Source organism: Trifolium pratense, linkage group LG6, assembly GCF_020283565.1.
Source record: "Trifolium pratense cultivar HEN17-A07 linkage group LG6, ARS_RC_1.1, whole genome shotgun sequence".
NCBI lineage: Eukaryota > Viridiplantae > Streptophyta > Magnoliopsida > Fabales > Fabaceae > Trifolium > Trifolium pratense.
The window spans coordinates 25,086,933-25,114,594 of NC_060064.1; the positions used below are offsets into that span (position 1 = coordinate 25,086,933).

Below are 27,662 nucleotides of genomic sequence, written 5' to 3' on the forward strand. Positions count from 1 at the left end.
ATAAGGATAAAATAAAAAAATTTAGACCCGAAATATATAGCATGGTCGATATAAAAAGTTGAATTATGAGAGAAAATTTACTTTATGTGATTCACATATTTTTGGAAAAAGATTAGTACGAGTAACACGGTGGAAATATCGGAAGTTATAGGTAAAAATAAAAAATAAAAAATAAAAAAAAATAGCATGGTACACAATATTAGTGGGTATCTTGGGGCACAAGGACATATATTCACAAACAAAGTGTAGTTTCTCATTTCACATTATATTCGCAATTAATAAACAAACTCAAAATTTCACACCCATTCCTTGCTCCGCTTCATTCATAGCATACCCCTTTTCTGCTTTCTCTCTCGCCTCGGTAACAAACATCACAATCAAACCCTTTTTCTCATTCATTTTCAAATTATCATTTTTCTTTTTAGAATATAAAATATATACTATTTTCTTGGCGTTTCCTTTACATTGCATGCTTTCAAGATCGTATTTTTACTTTACCATATTCATTCTTTTCCGATTATACTATCTGGGTTCTCTTTGTTTTCTCATTCAAATTTCTGGGTCGGTGATTTTTTCTTTCCTTTTTCATATACTAGTTTTCTCAAGAAATTGTTTGTTAACTGTTTTTTTTTTTTTTTTTTGTGGTTTATAGTTGATTAATTGATGTAAAAGAAGACATGGGAAGAGTTTTCACTATCACTCTTGAAGGAAACTTCTATAGCTGCAAACATTGCCAGACACCTTTTGCCCTTGCTGATGATATCGTTTCCAAGGTTTTCATTTTTCCTTCCCTCAAACTTGTGAATTTATTACTAATTTTGGTTTTTGATGTATAGTTATTTCATGTATTAGGATTTTTTGTTATGTTTTTTACTGATTGATTATGGTAAGAGAAATGTATTAGAATGAATATAGAAAAAATGGACATGTTGGGTTTATGGAGTAGTGACCTATGAAGCACGTGGATACTCCTCAGACTAGGCGTGTCCCGATGTCATCAGACACTAAGTTTTGGACACCGACACGATAGCAACACTTGTGATTACACTGAATTATGTCATTCTCTTAAATTAATATCGGTGTCGACGTGTCCGCATTCGTGTCCGGTGTCCTTGTCAGTGTTTGTGCTTCATAGGTAGTGACATTTCTATAGATTTATGCCATTGTGATACATTTCCGATATGAACATTCGGAATGTAATCTCTAAACAACTATACACGCTTAATGTAAACTAGTTTTATACTAATATCTGATGAAGTTTTACTATTCTGTTATTTGACTTCCATTAAACTTCTCTAATTTTGTATATGTGTTTTAAAGTTAATTTATGACATGGAAAAATAGAGGACTCCTGTTGGATGTCGGTGTAAAACTCATTTACAATGACAGTGTATGGATCAAATAATGTCAGTGAAATAATGGATTCAATTGTATGGATCAAATATTATCATGAAGTCCTATCATAAATCATGTCTTGAAACAGAACACTTACATCCAAATTCTTATTGGTTTGGTTTCCTCTAACTAGTTTCCACCTTATTAAAGCTTCTAAGTTCTATTAGTCTTCTCCATGTGTCCAAGCCACTTAATGTAAGTCTTTAGTTACCATCTTTTCTGCAGTAGGCGCTACCCTAACTTAATCGATACAGTCTTCACTGTCATCCTATCTTGTCTCGTGAGTGCATTCATTTCCCGTAACTCTTGTGTCTATTTAGAAATAGTTCCAATTTCCATATACATATCGATGTTCTACTTATTGCTTTCAATTGTACTTATTTATTCATTTCATTGATTAGTGTTTCTTATGTATATACGATATTTTCATGTCATGTTCTTGTATATGGAAATTTTCCTTGTTGGTATTGTGATGTGGCATGTCATTTCATGTATCCATCCTTGTTTCTTTTTGTGCTAGGTTGATAATTTATTCTGTTATCATGTAAATCTTCAGATATAGAAGGTTCCCCTGTCTGACTAATTATATTTGCATTGGAGTAATTAAGCGTCACTTCAAGTTTCGTCAACTGCCACTGTACTAGTTCATAATTGCAATATTGTCATTATAGTGTTATTTTTTTCAGATCAAATAGTGATGTTTCTAATAAAAATGTTTCCTTGCACAGATGATTTTCTTCATTCAATAACGATATAGTTTTACTTCTTTCTTAGAAAGATTGCAATTAGTACAAACTGAAACATGGCATGGCAGTAAATAACTAAATATACGAATTAGAAACAAAAATGGACAAATTTTAGATGACATGTTTGAAAGAATTTTTCAAATAGATCCTTGTCATTTAAAATCCCTATCAGAATTTGTTTAAACAATAAATCTATCATTGTATTCAAATTCTATAAATCATGAATTTATTGAATTATAAATCTAGTATTGTATTGAAAATCCATGAATCCTTGTCTTTTGAGTGGTTGGTTATCTGCGTATGGATTGGTATTGAATGCACTGATTTGAAACTTTAAAAAGTAAGTGTTCTCTGTATTGATTACGGCTTTTGCAAACTACATGCATAAGTAAAAATCATAACCCTCTGACGATCTAACCCTCGTTTTCTCTTAGTCTTTCCATTGCAGGTATGGGAAGGCTTATCTTTTTGATAACGTGTAAGTGTTATTTCACTTTCTCACTTTATGAAGTGCCATTGTGAACTGATAATACTTTTATGTTCGCAATATCTGATTGTTGAGTGTACAAATATACTAATAGTGCTATTGCTATTGGATGGAAATCAACATCACAACTTAAGACTCGGTTGTGTATGATGAGTCCTTGAAATAACTTCTCGTTAATCCATGCTGTAACAGTGTGAATGTCACCGTCGGAGAGAAAGAAAATCGGATGATGATCACTGGATTGCACACTGTCGTCGACATATTCTGTGTTACGTGTGGGTCCATTGTTGGATGGAAATATGTAAGGACCAGTTATTAAATCTCACGATTTTCGATTTATTTTGTCTACCTATAATTTATATTTTATTTCCTTTTAGGAAACTGCTTATGATAAGTCTCAGAAGTACAAAGAAGGAAAGTTTATCCTTGAAAGGTAATCAATTAATCAACTATGTTTAGGCATACTCTATAGCCATTATTTTATCTTATTTGGTTTCTCGAGTTATTAACGTGAGCGGCAGTGTTGTCAATCACGGATCACAGAAAATAACAGTGTGTTCAAATTCCGCTGCATAGCAGAGCGCAGAGCTATAGCGCTGCTACTGCCTCTATTTGATTATATTTTCTACTAATTAGCTTACCACAAATAGGATAATGTTTTGTTCAAATTCTACTATTCTACTATGCTATAGCGCTCCTATAGCCGCTATGCAATGTGGATAAGAGCTGGAATCATTCAGTTTGATTACATGTTCTTGATTCTGCGTAGGTATAAGGTGATGGGGCCTGATGGAAGCCTCTACTTGGTTGCTCAAGAAGATGCTGAAGAGTGAAGATGCTTGAATTGCTTACTTTAGGATCGATCGTTTCATTTTGAATTGTACATTCTTTATGCTTCATGTAGTTAAAATCTGCTACTACCAGTCTTAGAACTTTGAAAAGTTTCAACAGTTAGTTACTTTAATTGCGAATCAGCATTTAGTTTTTCATCTGTCTTATCTTCATGCTGTAATTAACACCACAATCCTGTGAACCTCGCCAGCCACATCTTTACTCACCTGCATAATTCTGCATATTTTTTCGTGACACGCTTAAAATCTACACTGCATTACTGATAAATTTATAAGTTATAACCAATCATGTTTTTTTTAAAATGTATAGTTTCTCGAATCCTAAAGGTACAGTTTGAAGTTTGAACTAGCATTTAATATGTAGATATGCTATAATTTGTATCTATGGTTATACTATTCAAAGTTCCAACATAATTATAACAAACAGAAATCTAACATAATCTTGAGACCTTGGCATGAGCATTGAGAAAAAATGGTTAGAAAATTAACAACAGAAAGGTAATTGTTTACCTTGAAAAAATGACATATTTTAATGTTTAATTAGAGGATGAGATACTTTCTTTTAATAAAAAGAGCAAAATAATGTACCACTAGTGTTATGTTTTCATTTGAAGAAGATATTTTTATATTTTACAGACAAAAAATGAAAATTAATGGAGAGTGGGTTCACATGGGAATAAATATAGTTCACACATACATTAAATTGAAGAAAAATCACATAGGATTTTTTTTTTGTTTGACAAAAGCAAACTTAACGCATTTCATTAATCAAATAAGTATCAATACAACAAGGAATCAACTCGAAAATACGGTGATTAGACATAGAATAGGAATCAACGTATTAAGGAACAACGTATCAGAGTTGATTCCTTCACATTAAGTCCTTGCTAAGAAGTAAACAACCATATTTGTTTGTCCCTTAACAAACTTGACCTCAAAGTTGTTATTCAACGATAATAAACATAATGTGAGAAATCAAAATACTAAACTAAGATACTCCATAACATCAACCATAATTTTTGAGTCACTTTAAAGAAAGACATGGAATAAGCCTCTTTGCATCTTTACTTCAATTGCTTCCATAATTGTCGTGACTTCTCCCTCCAATGTGTGAGTTTGGTATTCATGAGATTAGTTCAAACTATAGTATAAAGCGGCCTCGGTGATCAAGTAAACACCACCCCATCCCGTTGCTTCAGCTATGTCATAAAAGTTTGCGTCAACATTGCATTTTAAGTAGTCGGGAGGTGGCTGCAGCCACTGTTGTGCGTATTGGCCTGCTGTTCTTGTTGTTGTTCTTCGCTTACATTCCAACTTGTTGTGCCATTTAATTGATTTGTTCTCCTTCCTGCAAATGTCAAAAACTAAGTCTCTAGCATTATCAAAATTGTTCATGCGTGAATGTATGGTTTGGTACAGCCCCATATGGTATTCCAAGCTTCTCTAATGGCTTTACAATCAAATAACACACGCCAATCTTCTTCACAATGTCATAAACATAAAGGGCACTCAACCGGACATTGGACATGACGGTTTCTCAAGCACGTTCCGGTCGGTAAGCATTCCTTACAAATTCTTCATAATAAGTGTTCGGGGCATAAGTATTTTTCATAAACAACCCCAATACTCACCTTTCCTCGGCCTATATCCTAAATGTCTCTCCTTCATGAGTTTATGATATCCCGGTCGTACCGAGGCGAGTACACCCCATCACTTTCTTGGCTCCAAATCAGTTTGTCCTCTCGTACTAAGTCTAACAACGGGACAACAAGAATAGAATTCACCACCTCTTTGGAAAAAACTGAATGAATTTTACCCATATCCTGATATCCATTGTTTTTGTGTTAGGAATCATTAATTGTTGGACAATTAAATTGTTCCTCAACCATGGATCACTCATGACATTAATGTTACTACCATCATTTAGAAAATTACAATAATCCTCGAACATCAACCCCCAACCCAACCCAACCTAGAAATTGGCAGTTTGACCTAACCCGAATTAGCAGTTGGATTTTTAAACTAGATCCAAACTGGAGTTCCTTTTACATGGTTTGATACTTTGATTTGCCATTTTAACAAAATAAAATATTCTGACTACTTAGAGCCTTACAATTATTCTCATAATAAAATAATATATGTAATGTTTTCTCAATATCACATTATCAAAAATCCAAAGCCTTACAAGTTACAACCCAATTTAAACGTAAACAATTATCCAACAAGGTTTCAAGAACACCAAAACATAGGTGAAAGAATAATTTTCTACTTTATATATCTTCTTGAACAAACACCTCGATCTACTCTCCTAGTCTCGTTCTAAGGATAGCATGTGTATAATTCATACAAGAGAAACTCACAAAAAATTAACATGGGGTGAAATACATTTTGCGTCATTTAAAGTGGTATACACATAAAGATAGGTTTAAAAATAATTTTGGACACTGTAATTGTACAATTTTTTTATTTAGTCTCTGTAAGTGTTTTAGTTTGGAATAAGTACCTGCAAATTCAAAAAGTTCTTACTTTTAATCCCTTAATATCATACGAGATCCAATATAATCACACTAGATGGCCGAATAAGCCGGCGTTAAGAATTAAAAGTAGCAATTTTAAAAATAGTAATAATACATAAAAAATTATTTATTTGTCTAAACTGTTTAACATAAGCTCAAAAATAAGCTATTCTAAACGGGCTCTATATTTACAATAACCTTTTACGCAAATCATTCTTATACGACGAAGATATGGAAGCTTTTCGTAACAATCTTCTTTTCTAACACATTCCATTTCTGTAATGTAAACAAAGAATACAAGAATATTAATAAAAAATTGTGAACAATTGTGTATAAGATAAGGAAAAAATAAAAATTAGAATGAGCTTACCTGCACCTTTGATTACAACTAGAAATAGAGAAACAAAAAGGGTCACTATAAAAACAGATTTGAGAAATTCAGCCATTTTTTTTCTTGTAACAAAATATAACCTTGTTTGATCACTTATAGTGTAAAAAACCTCATGCAATTTTTATGTCAATTAAATATTATTTAATAATTGTGTTGTTGCATGAAAACTTTTTAAAAATTAGAATATTTATATATTGTCTCTTAAAGTACATTAATGTATCATTTGTCCCTTTAGCTCATAATAGATCTCACATATTATTATTAAAAAAAAATAGATCTCACATAAAATATAATGCTTCTAATTAGAGTTCATTATTGTGTGTCAAAAAAAAATTAGAGTTTATTATTGTTTACCTACCATTAATTATTTTTTTATTTATCTAGTATTTCATGTGAAAAGACAAATCTCATGGACCATTGTTGCAGAGAAATTAGAGAATATATGAGCGCAAGAAGCAGAAAATAGCCGTAGGAATATATATTTTTTTACGGTAAAATATTGTTTGATACACTTTGATTAGATATTATAGGTACCGTTTGGCCGGACTTTTTTTTAATTTTTTTATATTTTTAAGTAGAAGGTAGGCTAAACACAATAGTAATATAAATTAAGTACTTAGGCTCTGTTTGGTAACACAAATAAGCTAGCTTATAGCTTATTATATGAGCTTAGAAGCTTGTTTCAAAAAATTAGAGGTGTTTGGTAACAAGCTTTTTGTACTAGCTTATAGCTTTTTTTCAGATGCTATTTCAAGTAGCATTTGAGCTTATAGCTTATAGTTTTTTACACTTTATTCCATTTTTACCCTTTAATTTAATAACTACCCACTTTAAAAAATAAACTACCCACTATCAATTATGTAATTTTATATTTAATAACCACTTTAAAAGCTAATTTTACCAAACACTTTAATTTCAATAAGCTAGCTTTTCAGCTATCAGCTATAAGCTAGCTTTTCAGCTATAAGCTAGCTTTTCAGCTATCAGCTAGCTTATAGCTTATTTTTACCAAACAGACCCTTAATAGAAAAAAGTACTTATTTTAATATGTAAAAAACTGAATAGAAGGAGCTTTGAACAAAAGGAGTTGATAACTACTTTGAAATAAATTACTTCTCGGAGCTTAATTTTCATAGTCACCTGATCGAACCTCACTGATCACATTTTTACATATTTTTTATATTATTTTTTATTCTTCAGCAGTATTGTCGTAAACCCACATTATTTTAGTTCCAAAGTATTTTTTATCATGACTTTTGATCCTTGTTTTTAAGTTAATCACGTGTAGTCTTTACATTTTTTAAAGAGTATAAGAATCTCTCACAAAAATATTTTCTCTCGTGAGAGGAGGTAATTTGGAGGCAAAAAACTTGCTGAAATTTTTCAAAGAGATTAAAAAAAAATGATATATTTATGTCTACTAAAAACTTATTTAATCCTTCGTGATAAAATTTTATTTAATCCTTCATGATAAAATCAAAGCTTTATAAAAATATTTTACCAAACACCTTTTAACTTAAAAATAGCTTTAAAATGCCAAAAAAAATAAAATAAAACCAAACGACTTTGACTTTATTTCTAAAGCTCTTATTTTAATTTCAACATTATTTCAAAAGTAGCTTTTAGATCGTAAATAAGTCTGGCCAAACGGAGTTATAAAGTGAAACTAATCCTAACAAACTATGAGACAAAACAATTATGGCCGTAGTTAATTACTTCCTAACACAAGGTTAGTTGGATAACTTGTGACGCAAATAATCGTTCATTCCTTCTTACCTTCATCTTTCACATTTCATTATACAGACAGACACACACACAGATATATATATATATATATATTTTTTTTTGAAGAAACTAAATTAGCCCACCCAAATTGGCGCCAGAGAGAATCGAACCTCAGACCTCAAGAGGAGCACACTCCCAGGTCCCAAGCCAATACCAATGCACCAACCCAAGTGGGTTTATATATATATATATATAGATAGATAGATAGAGAGATATTATATCATGTTATGTTGGTATGAGTTGAGAGTTGTTATGGAAAAGTAATGATGAAGCAAGCAAGCAAATGATTATTTTTCTTATATTATAAAAGGCCTTAAGGTCATGGATCACATTCCTAGCACAGTTTCCTAATTCCTTCCACATGAATTCATATTGTGTGAAAACCTATCTTTTTAAAAGCAAGTAAAAGATACCTTAGTGCAGTGTAAATAACTTTCCTTTATCGCCATGGTCGTTACTCGTATCACTAGACCATAAACAAACACCAAGACACCCCAAAGCGTCAGTTTCACCTTAATTTCGATGTTCCCCGGAATGTTGGTTACCAATCTGTAGTGTAGAGGATCCAAGCATTGATTTCACCTTTCGATGTTCCCCAATACTCTAAGGTTTTAATGAAGAACAACCGCAAAAATAGCGATAAACCAATCACACACATGGAAAGGACTAAGAGAGTAGGCCATGGAATGATCACCATAACCTCAAGGTGTGGGTGAACTACTCACACCTTGACATAGTAACACTATATCAATATATGAATATGAACTCAAACAAGAACAGTAACAAGAACACAAAGAAATAACAAAGAAACTTTTATTTGATTATTGGAATTGTTACAAAGCCTGCATGATGTGTTTACAAGTGAAATGAAGCCTTTATATAGGCCTACAAGCTGAGAATTTCGTATCCAAGTGATAAGATGAGCTTAATGGAGTTTTATGATCATAAAGGGAAGAAAAACGAGTTGTAACTGCCAAAACTGAACTGCAGGGTCTGACACGGCCGTATGGGGCTTGACACAGCCGTGTCCCAAGCTTCATGGAAGAAGAGATGCATGACAAGTTAGAGGAAGTTAAACCTTTAATAGACGAGACAAATGTTGCATGTGGCTGAGTGGCAAGAAATGTTTGGAACTACTCAACAAGATCAAATACTCGTGAAGTAGTCCCATATGGATATACACAATCAATACCAGAACCAATAGGAACACGAACAACCAAAGAATGAGTCATAGCCATATCAAGCAATCAGATGAACCAACCAACAATAAATCAAACATCCAAATATATACCAACTAGTTATACTTCAACTTGCCCCTTTCAACTAATTTTCATTTCATTCACGTCCGAGTTAAAGAAAATGACGTTGATCATTGGCTCCTTACTGTCGTTTATGCTAGCTAGCGGGAGAATGATAGAACTGATACTTGGAATAAGCTTTTTCATATTGCTGGTACAATTTAAGAGTCTTGGTTAATGTTAGGTGATTTTAATGAGATTGTCACTCATACTGATTTTCACAGGTTGTTGACTGGTAATTGAGGGGATGACTCTGATTTAATCTATAATCTCACTAACCCTACCCCGCAATTAAAGGATTGGTATCAGGAATTTTTTTGGTAATATTTTCAAAAGGAAAAAATAGACTAGACTAAATGGTATTCAAAATAGTCATTATGATATAGTGATTTTCTGGATAATTTGGAGAAGATCTCAAGGAACAACTTATCAATACTTTGTATCAAGAAGAGTACTTTTGGTTCCAGTAAGTTTGGTAGCAAATGGATATAGTATTCTGAGTCAAACACACCATGTGCCGTTGGATTTTAAGCTATTTTGATGTGCAGAGTTTAACTTGGTGACATTTAGTGTCATGACAATTTTGGAAACGTCAATTTTTTGGTTCTATGTCCCCTTGTTGAATAAGTCAATCTTAATTTGAATTTAAATTATTAGTATCTGTTAGCAGTTTGTTTCTTTATTTTGTTCCTATTCTCTTGCACACGTTTAGGATATTTTGTTAGTGTGTGGATTAGTTTCCTATTTATTAGATAGACAGTTGTAGTGCTAAGTCTATAAACTTGGCCTTTTAATTACTCAGTGAATAATAAGCAGAAATATGCTGCATTTTTCCTTCCATTTCCAAACTTTTAATTTTTTGTGTTAACATCTGGCATTAGAGCTAGGTGTGTAGTAGTAAAGAGAAGCAGTAGACTTCAATAATAACTACAACCACGGATGACAACTTCATGCAACCTGCAATTCCAAAATTGGGTGAGCACTATGACCATATGGCAATGCTCATGAAGAATTTTTTAAGGTCGAAGGAGTATTGAAATCTCATAGATCCAGGGATTGCTCAACAAGCTATCGGTGTTCTACTGACAGAAAATGAGAAGAAAACAGTGGACGAGCTCAAGCTGAAAGACTTGAATTATGGTTAAGGTTTTTATTGATTTGATGATTAGAAACTCGAATCCGATCGAAATTGCCGATGCTAAGACGTAGATGAAACAATAGTTAAACACCATAACCAAATGGGACCCGCACAATCAGAGAGGAGCGTGTTCCTCCAATCCAAAATTTGAACCACACGATTCACGAGGCCCGTTTTTCTGTCTCAAATCATAACCATTCGATCATAGTAGTACTTTTCAACATCTCGAGGGAATCTAATCAACTATGTTTCATTTTGACCCATTAGCACTTTTGCAATGTGGCATTATTTGGAAATGCCACTGCCCCAGCTTTTTTATTGAAGGAGTATTTGGAAATACCTTTAAATAAAATTAAAATATTATTACTCCTTTTTAGTAGAAAATCAAATTAAATTTTTTTTAAGCAAAAATCAAATGAAATTATTGATACAGTATTTGTTTATACATATGTTTAGTCATATAATAGGTGCGTGCTATACACGTTGTTGGTTGTTAAATTTGTGATGTATTGGAGAGAATGTCTTGGTACATACTATTATATATGCCATTTATAATAGAGTAATGTTATTTTGAAATAAAAAAAAAACAGATGTCATATGTTTTTATTATTATATTGTAACAATATGATTTGCCTTTATTATTATTTTCATTGTAGGAGTTGGAGACCTCTCCTATTCAACTTTCTTTGTTTTAGTAAAAAAAATAAAATTCTTTGTTCTTGCTACATTGGCAAAAAATAAAAGAATGAATGAGCTACTATATTTTTATGTTTCTATAGAATAAGAACCTATACTATTGTTGACTTTATCTGCATTTCATTTGAACTTTGAAGTGGTATATGTTACTCCATCCGTTCCTTATTATAAGCACCTCTTAATGTTTTTTTACGCATATTAAGAAAAGTTGGTAGTGTAATTAATGTGTGCTAATTACTAAATTGTCCTTGGTGAAAAAATATATTTGTAGTTGACTTTACGGATTCCAATGCAAAGTAGAGTTATGTTTGAAAAAGTAATAATAAATGTATCTAGAAAATTGAAAATTGGCTTATATTTAAAGACAAATTTTATGTTTGAAAGAGTGCTTATAATTAGGGACGGATGAAGTAAATTTTTATAGGAAGCAACATGAGACGTGTCTTGTGACCAGTGAGCTAAGCACATTCAAAGCTATACAATGTCAACCCGATAGCCTAATACATGCTATTAACACTTTTTGAATGAAATTTTCTTCTATATAGCCAATACATATATTCAATATGTATTTACCAAAAAAAAAATGATATATTCAATGTGCAAGGCCAAACCTTACTGGTTCTTCACTATTTAAAAAAATAAAATTAAAGGTTGATAGTCCTTTCAACTTAACTCCATTAATAAAAACATTATAATATATGTTGTTCCGATCCAATCTCAAGTCCACATTTTCGAGAGATTGTCTGTTTTGGAGTTAACTCGTCACGGTTTTATTTTTTGTAGAAAATGCATCTCAATGATTTAAAAAGGTGTGTGAGTGTTGTATATAAATTACTTTTAAACTCGATTACCAAGCGATGTGGACAATTTTGGTGCATCCAGGACACATTTAAAATGTAGGACTAAAATTTGAAGCTTAAAAATGAAGTTTTAACCGCTAAATGCATGTCAGTACCCAGATCTATTGTTAGTTTGTTACTACCATTCAAAAAAATAGTAAAGGTTCACGAGTTAACCGTGGTTTGTAAAACTCTGCCAATAACTGGAACTCTTAAAAGGAATAAGACACATAAATGAATTAATCTGACACATTAAATATCAATTTTGAAATAATTTGAAAAACTACTACTACGTCATTTATTACTAAATTTTGTAACTTCTAGAATTGAAGAAACACTTATGTCAGCACTTTTGATCAAATAAATGCATGTCAGTACCCAGATATTGTTACAACCATTCAATAATGATTAATTAATTTTAGTGCAGAATCAGTTGGATATGTGTTTGGTTCGGATAGAATTGATTTTAATAGAATTGAGTTTGACAAATTGATTTTGGTAAAATTGAGTTGAACATAATCAATTTATGTTTGGATAGATTAATGGCAAAAATAAATAAAAAGAGATATGCAGATTCACCAAATCTGAAAACAAATGCAAAGAAATTCTTTCTCAGAAAAAAAATTGAAGTTGAGTTGATGTCTAGTAATGAAGAAGGAAGAAGAAGCGTATAATCTTTGTAGTAGTAATTGTTTGTATTGGAAAATTGAGAAGAATTTATGGGTAGTAATGAAAAGCATACCTACCACCAAAAAATTCAGAATCTGAGTTTCTCAGACGCAAAAGCTACGAATCCTGGCTTCAAGGTTACTCACGTCTTGTTGCTAAATCGCGTGGAAGAGAGTCAAGTTTCCTTTGAGCCAAACAAGTCGAAAATTGCTAGAATCACGTTTCGAAGTGGTAGACTCGCGTTTGAGCTTCTCAGAAGCCAAACCAAACAGACGCAAAGTAAATTCTCTCATTAAGTTGAATTTTTTATCGGCAAGAGATTGATGGTGTGTTTGGTTTGTAGAGAAAAAAGAGGGAGGAAGAAAATTAGAGAAAGTGATGAATAAATTTGAACTAAAATTTAATTTAAGTTCATTTAAAATATTTGTTTAAGTAGTTCAAATCTCTTAATAGGATCGCTTAAATCATTTCACATCCAATTTGGTCTTTGAATTTTGTAAAATTGGCAACTTACTTCTTCAAATTAACAAATTTTACATTAGTCTCTTAGTTTTTAAACTGTCAATCAAAATTAGTCATTCTGTCATTCTCAATTAGTTAACAGAGTCAACGTTGCTGAGTGACACGTTATCTTTCACATGACAAATCTTAGAAACAGAATTAAAACGTTTTGTTGAAAGTACACAAGACATCCTAATTGACACATCAACAAATGCGAGGAAAGCAAATTGATTTTTGTTGTTGTTGTTGTTGTGTTGTTTACATACATCAATTTCAAGCAACTCATCATTTAGCAAGTGTGTTTTTGGTGTCCATTTTGATTTTGTGGTGATGTTATTATTTGTAACTTCTTGACACGTTACATACTATACAAGTTCTTCGGGAGTAGTAATTTTTGAACTTGTTTGTTGAATTGTTGGACACCGGTTTAAGATTCCCAGAAAAATCTTATGTTGATACAGTAACGTAAGAGACCAATTTAAATTTTTTAAATGTAAATGACCAAATAAAACCTAAAATAATCACAAGAGATCAAATATGCAATTAAGTCATTCTCTCATGATTGAACATATCAAGTATGTTGATGATTATTTCCACCATTGAAACATGTTTGCACCAAAAAAATTCTACCATTAAAAAAAATCTACAAATAGGCAACATAGTTGATTAATAAAGTCAACCACAAATATGAATTCACTAAAGTCATAATTTTTTATATTTTTTACATTTAGGTAAAATTTTATGATATTTTCGTTTTTACGACACACATAAATGCACTTACAAACTATTAGACACTAATGAATTGAGGAATTGAGGAAGATCAAACATAGAAAATCAAAATCGAGTCAACCACATGTACAAATTGTTGGCATAAGACCAATTATATTAGTAAGTGATTTGAAAATGATCTCCTTATCTTCGCATCCTTAATAAGCTCACACTTTAACTCATAAATCATTAGTAATTTTAATCACATCTACAAACTATTAGACACTAATGATAAAAAAAGGAAATGCTACGTGACTCGGGCACTAGTTAATAATATCTATTACTAATTACTAATATATTAAAATCGATTACCACTAAAGTTACTAATTTATCCTTATTAGTTTTAACCACGTTGCAAGTTTTATATCATTCACTGTAATTTCACTATAAAAAATAAATAACAAATATATAGAAAAAATATAAAATAAATACAAAAAAAAGAAGATGATACGCTTAAAAATATAAACAAAATAGATTATAGATTAAAAGTTGGAACAAAACAGAACAATCTATACTCATAAAAATAGTAACAAAACAAATTAATACGATCAACTGAATAATCTATTAAAAGAAAAAAGATAATAAAATATTCCATAAAAAAATTATAGAAAAAAATAAGATGAATATGCATAAAATTAAGAATATAGAAATAGAAACATCCTTAAAAAACAAAAAGAAATAGAAACATAAACATTATTTTTCTTAAAAAAAAAAACAATATACTATTAACTATTAATAATAATAATACAATAAAGTTAATTACTATCAAATTTACTAAATTATCCTAAATATTCATAATCAAATTTCTATTTTTTTATTAAAAATTATACACGGGACTATTATTTGTGAATGATACATAAAAAATTGGATAATTTATCATTGATAACTATAATCAAATTTATTCATTTAATAAGTTTTACAAAAAATAGCACAATATTTTCACTTATATTTTAACAATATTATATAACAAATTTTTAAATATTTTATTCTAAATAAATTTTCTACTTATCGAATAAAAATCAATGACCCGTGCGAATGTACAAGTATTTAAACTAGTTAATAAGGAAATTTTATTTTGAGAATTATTCATTCAATATCTTTTTTAATTTTTGACGAATGCATTCAATATCTTAAAAGTGTAAAAAATTATTTTTTGAATATTAATTTTATTTTTTATTTTCATTTTTAGTATGTTTAATAAATGCCCTAGAGGCACTGTTATAGGGCCAGTCATGAATATCGGAGGCCCGGTTTAAATATTAAAAATAGACTCCTAATAAAAAAATGTAATTTTTTTTTTAAAAAAGTCATCCTCTGTTTAAATTATAGGTAACATAAAAAACATCATTAATGAATTGGTCTAAAGTAAGGGTCTTGGTCACCTTAAACATGTGGTCATATGTTCAATTTCTGGCCAAACATATGAAACATATAAATTTTTTTCTTCCTTATTATGGTATTATTTTTTTACTAAACACATGATATTTTATGAACATTGGTAATGTATAACTATTATTATAAGGCATCGAAATTAATTTATTGAGTACATCTGATATTATATAAATATTAATAATATATAACTATTATTATAGGACCTCAAGATTTTGAGACCCATAACGTCGCTCACCCTGCATCCTATAACGGACGGGCCTAACTATTTTGCATGACCAAAAAAATAGATGCTGAATATAAGATGTTTCGAGTTCAAACCCTCATCCTAAATTTTCTGATAAAAAATAAAAATTGACTACTTTCTTAAATTTTTAAAAAATTATTAAAGTTAAAATATTTTATTTTAGGAATTAATAAAGTTAACATATTTTATTTTAAGAAAAGTCATTTGTGTAAAAAAACAAAAAGAAAAGTCATTAATTCCTGTTGAAGAAAAAGATAAGAGAAGTCAATAATAATTATTTGTGTCAGCAAAAGAAATAAATAAACCGCAAGAATTGAATTCAAAAATCTTTTTTTTTTTTTTTTGGCAATGAATTCAAATCTCTTGTTTCTTATAAATATTTTATTCTTTTTTAATTCTGTTTCCTGTCTTCCGTTTCAAACGTTTGAATGCCAACAAGACAAACTTGCAGCTTCTTTCTAACCTTTTCAAACCAATTCCTCAATCATCAATCCTCAAACATATCGAAAACAAAAACACCTTCTCTACTTTATGATTCACCTCTCTATTCAACACTATCATACTTCTTAGTTCATTAGAACCAATTTTTCATTCACCCCATTATTTATTTCTTCACATTTTTACTCAATTACGGTAATTAGATCCTTGTTGAATGATTTCAACAATACCCTTTTGTAGAATCTTTCTTTTTGTCACATTTTATGATTCAAATCTTCATTTTTTTTATTGAAAGATTGCAACTTTAGTGATTGATGCTTTGTTTTTGCTTAAAGGGGTGATCAAAGTTTTGATTTTTTTTAATTTTTTTTTGTTGATTTTCTACTTTAGAGAAGCTGAGTTGATGGTGATGAAGGAAAGAGATGAAGAACTTGCTTTGTTTCTTGAGATGAGGAGGAGAGAGAAAGAGAATGAAAAGAACAATCTTCTCCTTCTTGAAAACTCTGATGAACTTGATTTTTCAAATTTGGGTATGTTTTGTTTTTCTTCTTCTCATTTTTTTTCTTGCTTTCACCGTCAGTTTAATCTGATTCGAGGAATGGTGGTCCTCGCTACCAAGTTTTTCACTATCATTTTTGAGTGGTTTTTGTTATTTTGTGGTAATTAATGATGGTGTGTTATGTTTTTCACTACAGAATCTAATCATGAGAACTCTATGATTTCCAAGATGGTATCATCAAATTCACCAAAGAAGACTGTGGTTGAAGAGTTCTTGAATTCAGAAAATGATAAATCTGATTATGAATGGTAATTTTGGATTAACTGCAACTTTTAATTGTTGATGAGCGTGTGATTTGGCTTTGTAATTATATAGATCTTGTAAATCATTTGGGTTCAAAAGGGAATTCTAATTGAATGGTATGAAAATGGTTTTTGGTTTTTATTTTTGATTTTCAATGTTAATTACAAAACTTTCTCTTTGTTTTCAAATAGTTTCATGATTTAAAGATTTGTATTAGAAGAGTTTGATTTTCATGCACAGACACTCTCGGAACATCACAATCAAATCATATTTTGTGACTTTAAAAGTGGTTATGAACTTATGATTGATTTTCATTTTAAAAACTCTTTACATTGAAGACTCAGTTTTTTTTTTTGGCACAAAGTGAACACTCATTTTTATCCCTCACAATTTTCTGACGGGACAATTCAGTTCCAATAAAAATAAAACCTAAATTAGTCTCTGACATTTTCATATCGAGGACAAACTAGTCCCCGATTCGTTATAACAGAGGGACTAATTTGTCCCTAATATGAAAATTTCAGGGACTAATTTGGGTTTTATTTCGTAGGAGACTAAACTGTCCCGTTTGAAACTTGTGAAGAACGAAAATGGGTGCTAACTTCGTCAAAAAAAAAAAACTTTGTAATTGTAATCAAAAGTTTCCATAAAGAATGAAAACAAATTTGTCTTTAATACCAATGAGATCCTCAAGCTTGCATGATAGTTGTTTTTGAGCGGTCCCCATTTGAGATACCTTCTTTAGCTGAAAAGTATTTTGAAATTTTGACAATGACAATTGAAGCTTTACATCTAGTGATAAATGATTAATAACTAAATCACTTCTCAAATACTAGTATTTATATCTTAATTAATCATATTCACTTTCAATCAATGGAACATTCAATTTCCCTTTTTAAAGTCCATGTTAATTATGGTGCTGAGTATTTTCTGCAAATGACATAAATTAACATCAACCTTAACTTTTCATGTAACTTCCTTTTCTGAGACTAATATCATACCTAGAGAAAAGAATCTGTAACCACCTTAATATTTATTATGGTTGATTTCATATGCAAACTATCACATTAGCATAATACACACATAAGCAAGCATTATAGTTATATAACATGTATTTTACCTCATTCTCAGTTTCTGCTTCTATAATTTGTATTGCAAGTTTTGTTCATTAGAACTTTTTCCTTCATACTGACACGAGTTTTCTGTTATCAGGCTTCTTACTCCACCTGATGCGCCGCTTTTTCCTACTTTAGACAAGGAGTCACAAATATCATTGAAGAGTGAAACGGAGACTCGCAATTCTCGTCCAACAGCTTTAAAACTACGGGTAAGAACTAAGAACTATTTAAAAAACTCGCTCCGTCTCTTCTTTTTTTTTTGAATCAGCAAAATTTTATTAAAAACACAACCTCCACTGCAAGAAGTATTTCGACTCGCTCCGTCTCATATTAAGTGTTTTTTAAGGATACAACATACATTTTAAATTTTAATACTCGTTCCGTTTCATATTAATTCAACACATTCACCTTTCTTCTGATGATGTATTATGTGTTTGCAGGTATCTAATATCCAAACAGAACCTAATTCAAGAAGCAATGTAGGTTCTAAGAATCATACAACAATGCCAGGTAATGGTGGTAAGAGAATTTCATCGTCACGGGGTCCATCTCCAGCTACTTCAAGATCTTCAACACCATCTGGAAGGCCAACATTACCTTCAACAACCAAATCATCTAGACCGTCTACGCCTACCTCGCGATCCACGTTAACTTCTACGAAATCGACAGCTCCACCGGTGAGATCGTCAACTCCTACTAGGTCCACTTCTAGGGCCTCCACGCCTACTTCAAGGCCTTCCGTGACAGCTCCTAAGTCAAGTCAAAGATCAGCAACTCCGAATCTTCGGTCATCAACTCCATCGAGGACGTTTGGGGTATCTGCTCCTCCCACTCGACCTTCATCAGCATCAAAAGCACGCCCTGTTGTTGCTAAGAATCCAGTGCAATCACGTGGTATCTCTCCAGCAGTAAAATCTAGACCTTGGGAACCCTCGCAAATGCCTGGCTTTACTCACGACGCTCCTCCGAATTTGAAAACATCATTGCCGGAAAGACCGGCTTCAGTCACTAGAAATAGGCCTGGAGTACCAAATCCGAGATCAGCTTCTGTTGAGGCCACTAGCAATGCAAAATCTAGAAGGTCATCAACCACACCTTCAAAAGGACGCGCTTCAACAGGGCTTCCTCACAATAATCATAGCTCCATGCATGCTTTGAGTAGAGCCCGTTTCACCGATAGTGATGAAGAAAGTCCTGTTGTAATCGGGACGAAAATGGTCGAAAGAGTTGTGAACATGAGAAAACTTGCACCTCCAAAGCATGATGACCCTTCTGCCAACAACAACTCTTATGGAAAATCTTCAACTGGTAGCTCTGGATTCGGAACTACGCTTTCAAAGAAGTCTTTAGATATGGCAATGAGGCATATGGTATGTTCATAACTCCCTTACATATATTTTGTCATCTACAACACCAATGATTTTGTAGTTTTAAAGTGTAATAGGGTTACAAATATTATTTTTTACATATGCTTAAACTTAGTATTCTTCCTTGAAGTAAAAGGCTAATAACTTCATGAATTATTTCAATGCTCTATATTCCTATGTTCCTATTTGTCCTCTAATATTCATTTAGTCATGCACTATAATGAGTAAAAGATTGAATAGTAGTAAGGTATACATATATGAATATAAATATGCAGTACATTTATTTGTATTGAATTCCAACTTCCAATAGATTGTTGAGTATTTTGAACTAAATTTTAGTTTTTTTTAACTAGATTTTAGTTTTATACACCTATGTTGTTAATCTCAAATAGCGGCGCGCTATGATGTTAATAACGGCACTATAGCGGGATAGCGTAGCGGCAGACCCCCTCCCCGCTATGCTACAGGTCCGTTTTCCGCTATTTAGAGAAGCAAAAATAGCGGCCGCGATTTGCAGGTGAATAGCGTTTCATAGCGGTGGCGTAGCGGATATGTAGTGGTATCTGGCTGCTTTTGCTTTTTGGGGGAAAAAATTGATGAGAACCCTAATTTTGGAAATAAATCATAAAGTTAGGGGTATTTTGGGCCCGCACCCCTTTGGTGCCCTAAGTTCTCAATATCACTTGATACTTTTCTCTGTGCGCCGTTTCAACGCTTCTCAATTACTTCAACGCTCTTCTCCTTCTACGCTCTCCTTTCTAAATGCGGTGGAGCTTAGAAGTGAAGATGAGGCAGATGCAGGTGTGGAAGCATGATTTTAGATTAATGGCTTGTCATTTTATTTACTTTTAGAACTTGCTTATGCTTTATTTTAGGGCAAAATCGGCCAGATACCGCTACAGATCCACTACGCCACCGCTACGAAAATGCTATTCACCAGTAAATCGCGGCCGCTATTTCCGCTTCTCTAAATAGCGGAAAACGGACCTATAGCATAGCGGGGTGGGGGTCTGCTGCTATGCTATCCTGCTGTAGTGCCGTTATTAACATCTTAGCGCGCCGCTATTTGAGATTAATGGGATGCAATTTTGAAGTACATTTTATGTTTAATTTAGAAGTACTCAAAATGACATCCCATTAAAATAAAGCATAAGAAAGTTATAAAAGTAAATAAAATGACAAGCAATTAATCTAAAATCATGCTTTCCACATCTGCGTATGCCTCATCTTCACTTCTAAGCTCCACAACAATAAGAAAGGAGAGTGTTGAAGGAGAAGAGGAGAAGAGCATTGAAGTATTTGAGAAGCGTTGAAATGGTGCACATAGATAAGTATCAAGTGATATGAGAACTTAGGGCACCAAAGGGGTGCGTAAAATCTCAAAATACTCCTAACTTTATGATTTATTTCCAAAATTAGGGTTCTCATCAATTTTTCCCCCAAAAGGCAAAAGCGGCTAGGTACCGCTATAGATCCGCTACGAAAATGCTATTCACCAGTAAAAAGCGGCCGCTATTTCTGCTTCTCTAAATAGCGGAAAGTGGAGCATAGCGGGGTGGGGGTGTCATGGACCAAAAAGAGTTGGGCTCTGATTGGGATGCTGCTGAAGAAAAAGGAGAGTCCACTCCTCCCTCAAGGCCCAATAGAAGACGCAATAGGCCCAAGTGGCTTAATGGATGTGTCGTGGCATCACTCAAGAAAGGAAGCAGGAAGAAGTGATGACTTCTCTAGAAGATTCTCTACTATAGTGACTCAGCCTTGCTGTTAGATAACGTTAAGAAATGCCGGAAATATAGGGGAATGTACTGAATAGATTCCTTTTGATTGAGCTATAAATGTAATGATTGGCATATCAATAAAGTAGAGAAATATTTGGCTAAAGTTAGTTGTTAGTTGTTTTCTTTACCTTTCTGCTTCTGCATTCATAACAACTTGGTGCTTTCATTGCAATGGCCTCAACTCCCTCCATCGAGGAGCTTGCTGCCTCCATTAATAACCTTCTCCAGTCTCAACAAACCTTTCAAACCAATATCTCCACCAATATTAACGCTTTAGCCACCGATGTTACCAACCTTCGCGCTCGTATGGGTCCTCCTGGGTTTCCACCACCACGCCTTCCTTACCCAGATCCGGCGCCGATTCCCACCACTTCCATCAAACTGGATATTCCTCGCTTTGATGGATCTGATCCTCTTGGATGGATCTTCAAGGTCACTCAATTTTTTGACTACCACTTGACACCGGAAGACCAGCGTCTCCGTTTGGCCTCCTTCTACATGGAAGGCGAAGCTCTCACGTGGTTCCAATGGATGCATCAAAATGGTCAATTGCTGACATGGACCACGTTCCTTCACGCCTTAGAGGTTCGCTTTGCTCCGTCTCAGTATGACGACCCTAAAGGTGCCTTGTTCAAGCTCTCTCAGACTACGACGGTGAAAGAATACCAAACCCAGTTCGAAGCTTTGGCAAATCGAATCGTTGGCCTTTCCCCACAGTGTTACTTGAGCTGTTTTGTTTCAGGACTCAAACCGGCTATCCGTCGAGAGGTGCTGGCCTTTCAACCGGTTTCCTTGACCCAAGCTTTTAGCCTCGCCAAGTTACAGGAAGAGAAGTTCACCGATCGTTCCCCAGCGACGTCGAAACATCACTTACCGTCGTCTTCGGCGAGCAATACACCGTCATTCAAACCCACCATGTCTGTCGTTCCACCAAAACCTTCACCGGCAGTGAAACGTTTGTCGCCAGACGAGTTACAAGCTCGCCGTGAGAAAGGCTTGTGCTACAACTGCGATGAACGGTATCAACGTGGCCATCGTTGTAAACGGTTGTTTCATTTGCTAATTGTGGAACCCGATGAACCTCAAGAGGACGCATCTTCATTCCATCTTGAGAGCTCAAGTCCAGATCCACCTATAGTAGAGGTGGTTGCTACGGATCCGGGTGTGGATCCTAACCCGGCACAGATCAGCTTACACGCCTTGATGGGCCATTCCATTCCTCAAACTCTTCGGGTCATGGGCCAGATCCAAAGCAGTCCAGTTGCTATCCTCATTGATAGTGGAAGTACCCATAACTTCCTTCAGGATAGAGTAGCGCGACAGTTGGGCCTGCGAACCGAACCAGCCCATTCGTTTCGTGTCCTCGTGGGTAATGGTGAAGAATTACAGTGCACTCACATTTGTCCACAGACCCCCCTCTTACTAGGTTCGCATCTCTTTACTGTGGATTTCTTTGTGTTACCAATTAGTGGGGCTGAATTAGTTTTGGGAGTCCAATGGCTTAAGACTTTAGGCCCAATCGTTACGGACTATGACCAGTTAACTATGAGTTTTTGTAAAGATGGGGAGCAAGTTAATCTGAAAGGGGTACCAAAAGCAAGACCAGAAGAAGCCAACATTCACCAGCTTCAACGCCTTCTCTCCACTAATGCGATCGATACTTTCTTCCACCTATCCCTCATTCAACCAGAAAACCCTCCAACTGAACCATCACACCTCGACCCACGAATCACTGATCTCCTACAGAAATTTCAAACACTTTTCCAAACACCCACCCACCTACCACCACAAAGGCCAGTAGACCATAAAATTCCACTACTCCCAAATACCAATCCTGTCAATGTGCGCCCCTATCGGTACCCACACTTTCAGAAACGAGAAATTGAGGTCCAAATTAAAGAGATGCTTGCTAATGGCCTTATTCGTCCAAGTTCTAGCTCTTTTTCATCACCTGTGCTGCTGGTACGCAAGAAGGACGGTACATGGAGATTTTGTGTTGATTACCGTGCCTTAAATGCAATAACTAGCAAAGATCGATTTCCTATTCCGGCAATTGATGAACTCTTGGATGAACTCTATGGTACTCAGTGGTTTTCAAAGCTAGATTTACGCGCCGGATACCATCAGATACGCATGGCTCAGGAAGATATTCACAAGACAGCATTTCGGACTCACCAAGGCCATTACGAGTTTCTGGTAATGCCCTTTGGACTATGCAATGCTCCTTCCACATTTCAATCCACTATGAATCTCATATTTGCACCCTATCTTCGTCAATTCGTGATTGTTTTCTTTGACGACATCCTCGTTTATAGTCCATCCTTAGAAAGCCATGTGAAACATTTAGAAATCGTTTTTCAATGTCTGCTGGAAAATGAGTTCTGTTTGAAGCAATCTAAGTGTCTCATAGCTCAGAATTCTATTGAATATTTGGGACATGTGGTTTCTGACAAAGGGGTAGGACCTGACCCCTCCAAAATTGAAGCAATGGTGAATTGGCCAACACCGCAGAATGTTAAGCAACTTCGAGGATTCCTTGGGCTCACTGGGTTCTATCGTAAGTTTGTCTGTAACTATGCTTCAATTGCTGCACCTTTAACACAATTGCTTAAGCGTGATGCTTTTATCTGGACGGAGGAAGCTGCACAAGCATTCAAGGCGCTCAAGCAAGCCATGTCTGAGGTACCTGTGTTACGCTTGCCTAATTTTGAGGAGAAGTTTATTTTAGAAACAGATGCTTCTGGGACTGGAATGGGAGCAGTTTTGATTCAGAATGGGCATCCAATCTGCTACTTCAGCAAGCAATTCTGCCCTAAAATGTTGCAAGCTTCTACATATGTGCGAGAACTCTGCGCCATCACCACTGCTGTCAAAAAATGGCGCACGTATCTGTTGGGGAATACATTTATCATCTATACAGATCAAAGAAGTTTAAGAGAGCTGCTTACTCAGGTTATACAGACTCCAGAACAACAATTTTATCTAGCTAAGCTGTTGGGGTATTCATATGAAATAGTATACAAGCCGGGTCCTCAGAATCGCGTTGCTGATGCTCTCTCTCGCGTTCAATGCTTAGCCATTACAATTCCTCATCTGGATTTCATTATGGCTTTTAAGCAACAACTAATGGACGATCCTGAGTTTCAACAGCTACTTAACAAGGTGCAGGACAAACCTGAAGAGTACAAGGAGTTTGATTTCATAGATGGGTTACTCTTCTATAAAGGCAAATTATTTATTCCTCCAAACTCACCACTTAAGCAGACATTATTGGAGGAATTTCATTCTTCTGTTATTGGAGGTCATAGCGGAATTCACCGTACTTATGGACGGCTTCAGGAGAATGTGTTTTGGCAAGGTATGCGTGGTGATGTGGTTCAATTTGTCAAGTCATGTTCAGTTTGTCAGCAAATTAAACCATCCAATCATCTACCCTATGGTCTATTACATCCTTTACCAGTGCCAATTAGAGTTTGGGAAGACGTTTCTCTTGACTTTATAGTGGGGCTCCCTTCCTTCCAAACTCATACTGCTGTGCTAGTTGTTGTGGATAGATTATCCAAGGCAGCTCACTTTGGATCCTTGCCTACTCACTTCACTGCAACCAAAGTAGCAGACTTGTTCGCAAAGATGGTCTGCAAACTTCATGGGATGCCTAGAAGTATTGTATCCGATCGAGACCCTATATTCTTGAGTAATTTCTGGCAGGAATTGTTCCGTCTTAGTGGCACCAAGCTGCGTATGTCCACGGCATATCACCCGCAAAGTGATGGGCAAACAGAGATTGTTAACAAAGTTTTGCAGCAGTATCTGAGGTGTTTTGTGCATGAAAAGCCCAAACAATGGGGTCAATTTTTACATTGGGCTGAGTGGCATTATAATACAGCTGTTCATACCTCAACAGGGCTCTCACCATATCAGGTGGTATATGGAAGAGCTCCTCCTGCACTTGCTGACTATATCCCTGGATCTTCAAAATTGCAAGCAGTGGATGCAATGTTGAATGATAGGGAAGCTATCTTAGAGCTTTTGAAGAGTAAATTGCTGAAAGCTCAAAAAACTTATGAAGGAGTATGCTGATCAAAGACGTATTCCTCATAAATTTCAAGTGGGTGATCTGGTATTTGTGAAATTGAGGCCTTATCGACAAAATTCTGTGGTGGGAAGAAGGATCCATAAACTGTCAAAGAAATATTATGGACCTTTCAAACTAATCCGAGCAGTCGGGGATGTCGCTCTTGAGCTTGAGCTGCCAAAGAATAGCAAAATTCATCCAGTATTTCATGTATCACAGTTGAAGCCATGCTTTGGAGAAGTGGAAGTATCCTTAGATCTACCTTCTGATACCATTGATAATCAACCTTGTATCAAGCCAATGGTGATTCTGGATTGGCGAAAGAATAAGGATGATGACCAGCTTGAAGTCCTTATTCAATGGGAAGGTCTGATGCCCGAAGATACGACCTGGGAAAATTATCAGGAGCTGCAAAACACATTCCCTGCCTTCGACCTTGAGGACATGGTCGGTCCAGAAGAAGAAGGGGATGTCATGGACCAAAAAGAGTTGGGCTCTGATTGGGATGCTGCTGAAGAAAAAGGAGAGTCCACTCCTCCCTCAAGGCCCAATAGAAGACGCAATAGGCCCAAGTGGCTTAATGGATGTGTCGTGGCATCACTCAAGAAAGGAAGCAGGAAGAAGTGATGACTTCTCTAGAAGATTCTCTACTATAGTGACTCAGCCTTGCTGTTAGATAACGTTAAGAAATGCCGGAAATATAGGGGAATGTACTGAATAGATTCCTTTTGATTGAGCTATAAATGTAATGATTGGCATATCAATAAAGTAGAGAAATATTTGGCTAAAGTTAGTTGTTAGTTGTTTTCTTTACCTTTCTGCTTCTGCATTCATAACAGGGGGTCTGCTGCTACGCTATCCCGCTATAGCACCGCTATTAACATCATAGTATTATACACTGTGCTACAATTAATGATGTATAGACTGCGAAATTAATTTATCACTGTTTCATAGTAAACAAGTTACAATTCGTCGATAATTTCTCTTATGCAGGACATAAGACGAAGCATTCAGGGTAATATGCGGCCACATGTGACGAGCATTCCAGCTTCGTCTATGTACAGTGTGAGATCAAGTAGTTCATCAAAGAGCAAGACAGTGAGTTTTTCTGATTCGCCGCATGCCACAAGCAGCACTGCTAGCTCTGAACTTAGTGTAAATAATAACTCCATATCTTATGGAAGTGAGATTGAAGAAAGTGATTCTTAGAAGATGGTTTATGGAATCATCATCACTCATATATTGGTCAAGGCATGATTAGTTATGCATTTTTGCATTTTATTTGTATGTGGTGGAACAAATAGCACAGATATATGGTGAGATACTATTTTCCATGTAAATGTGCTAAGGTAGAAAGTTTGTAGCATAGAAGTACAAATTCTTGTGATACAATGAGAGGCTACCTTGAGAGTTGAGACGTTTGATGGACTTTGTACCAGGAAACCTTATAGCTATAAGTTATAAGTTTGTTTGTAGTACAAGATTCATTGTGCTGAACATTTTGAACTATCAATTGATGGACTTGTTCAATTGTTACTTACTAAGTTTGCTTTAAAGGTTCACAGTTTACTTGACAAGTTGTATCTTAAACATGTAGGTTAGATTTAATTTAAGCTTCCACTTATAAAATGGAAAATTTTCATGAATATGAATATATTAACGGAACTAATCCCAAGAGTTGACCTGATGTGTAGGCTTGAGACCTCGAAGTGTGCTTCTCTCTAGGTATTAGAGGTCCGATCCTTCTGGTGTCAATGCCGGTGTCGGGTCAGTCCATACTGAGTTTTTCTTTGGCTTAAATTGAGACCAAAATAAATTTTAATCAATAAAATATAATGTGTTAGAATTATTCTTCAAAAATAAAATATACACAGTGGCGTTTTTATAATTTTGATATATTCAAAGACTACGGTGATGCCGACTCACAATGAACATTTTATTCAATTTTGAAATAAATTATTTATTCTAAGGAAAGTCAGACATACAAACTGGCAATTGAGATTGTTATCTGTTAATTTATCATTATTGTTCCTTGCATTTTTCATTTTTCTCATTAATTTATTTCTTAAGCTGATTGTATAGTTGGCTTAAGAGATTTAATTCTTACATATTGGGGGGAAGCCATATTATATTATCATGTGAAGAGAACTTCATATACACTTTCTCAAGTTTCTTTAAAAAGTGTGAGAGAATGAATCTCTTAATTGTGAAAGTCGTGGAAGGAGAAAACAGAAAGACAAATGGCATTGTTAGGTGCTACCATTTTCCGGACGAACTTCAAAAATCGAATGAAAATGCTTACATACCGAAAATTGTCTCCATCTGTACTTAATATAAGGGAAGAAGAGATCTAATGTAAATGGAAGAG

General features: G+C 34.2%; 2 protein-coding genes across 3 annotated transcripts; both read left to right on the top strand.

Moving 5' to 3' along the window:
• Positions 1-265: 265 nt before the first annotated feature.
• LOC123890554 (protein yippee-like At3g08990) lies at positions 266-3,639 on the top strand. 2 transcript variants are annotated; one of them, XM_045940189.1, is made up of 6 exons: positions 266-361; positions 653-773; positions 2,576-2,619; positions 2,821-2,929; positions 3,006-3,061; positions 3,398-3,637. In XM_045940189.1, the coding sequence occupies exons 2-6, from the start codon at positions 678-680 to the stop codon at positions 3,459-3,461; spliced, it is 369 nt and encodes a 122-aa protein (XP_045796145.1). In that variant the 5' UTR covers positions 266-361; positions 653-677; the 3' UTR covers positions 3,462-3,637. The 2 variants fall into 2 exon arrangements, with proteins under 2 accessions (XP_045796145.1, XP_045796144.1); XM_045940188.1 differs by lacking the exon at positions 266-361 and adding an exon at positions 464-561 and having other exon boundaries at positions 3,398-3,639.
• Positions 3,640-16,107: 12,468 nt separating this feature from the next.
• LOC123891255 (proteoglycan 4-like) lies at positions 16,108-26,832 on the top strand. The gene is made up of 6 exons (XM_045941094.1): positions 16,108-16,349; positions 16,545-16,684; positions 16,850-16,961; positions 18,169-18,283; positions 18,515-19,444; positions 26,288-26,832. Exons 2-6 carry the CDS (start codon positions 16,558-16,560, stop codon positions 26,501-26,503), a joined length of 1,500 nt encoding a protein of 499 aa, XP_045797050.1. The 5' UTR covers positions 16,108-16,349; positions 16,545-16,557; the 3' UTR covers positions 26,504-26,832.
• The last annotated feature ends 830 nt before the right edge of the window (positions 26,833-27,662 follow it).

Bases quoted from the DNA above. Each gene is read 5' to 3' on its own strand.
- LOC123890554 (XM_045940189.1), top strand. From the start codon at position 678: ATGGGAAGAGTTTTCACTATCACTCTTGAAGGAAACTTCTATAGCTGC. The intron at 774-2,575 runs GTTTTCATTTTT...GTTTTCTCTTAG, and splicing joins CTGATGATATCGTTTCCAAG to TCTTTCCATTGCAGGTATGG. The intron at 3,062-3,397 runs GTAATCAATTAA...GATTCTGCGTAG, and splicing joins GGAAAGTTTATCCTTGAAAG to GTATAAGGTGATGGGGCCTG.
- LOC123891255 (XM_045941094.1), top strand. From the start codon at position 16,558: ATGGTGATGAAGGAAAGAGATGAAGAACTTGCTTTGTTTCTTGAGATG. The intron at 18,284-18,514 runs GTAAGAACTAAG...ATGTGTTTGCAG, and splicing joins CAACAGCTTTAAAACTACGG to GTATCTAATATCCAAACAGA. The intron at 19,445-26,287 runs GTATGTTCATAA...TCTCTTATGCAG, and splicing joins ATATGGCAATGAGGCATATG to GACATAAGACGAAGCATTCA.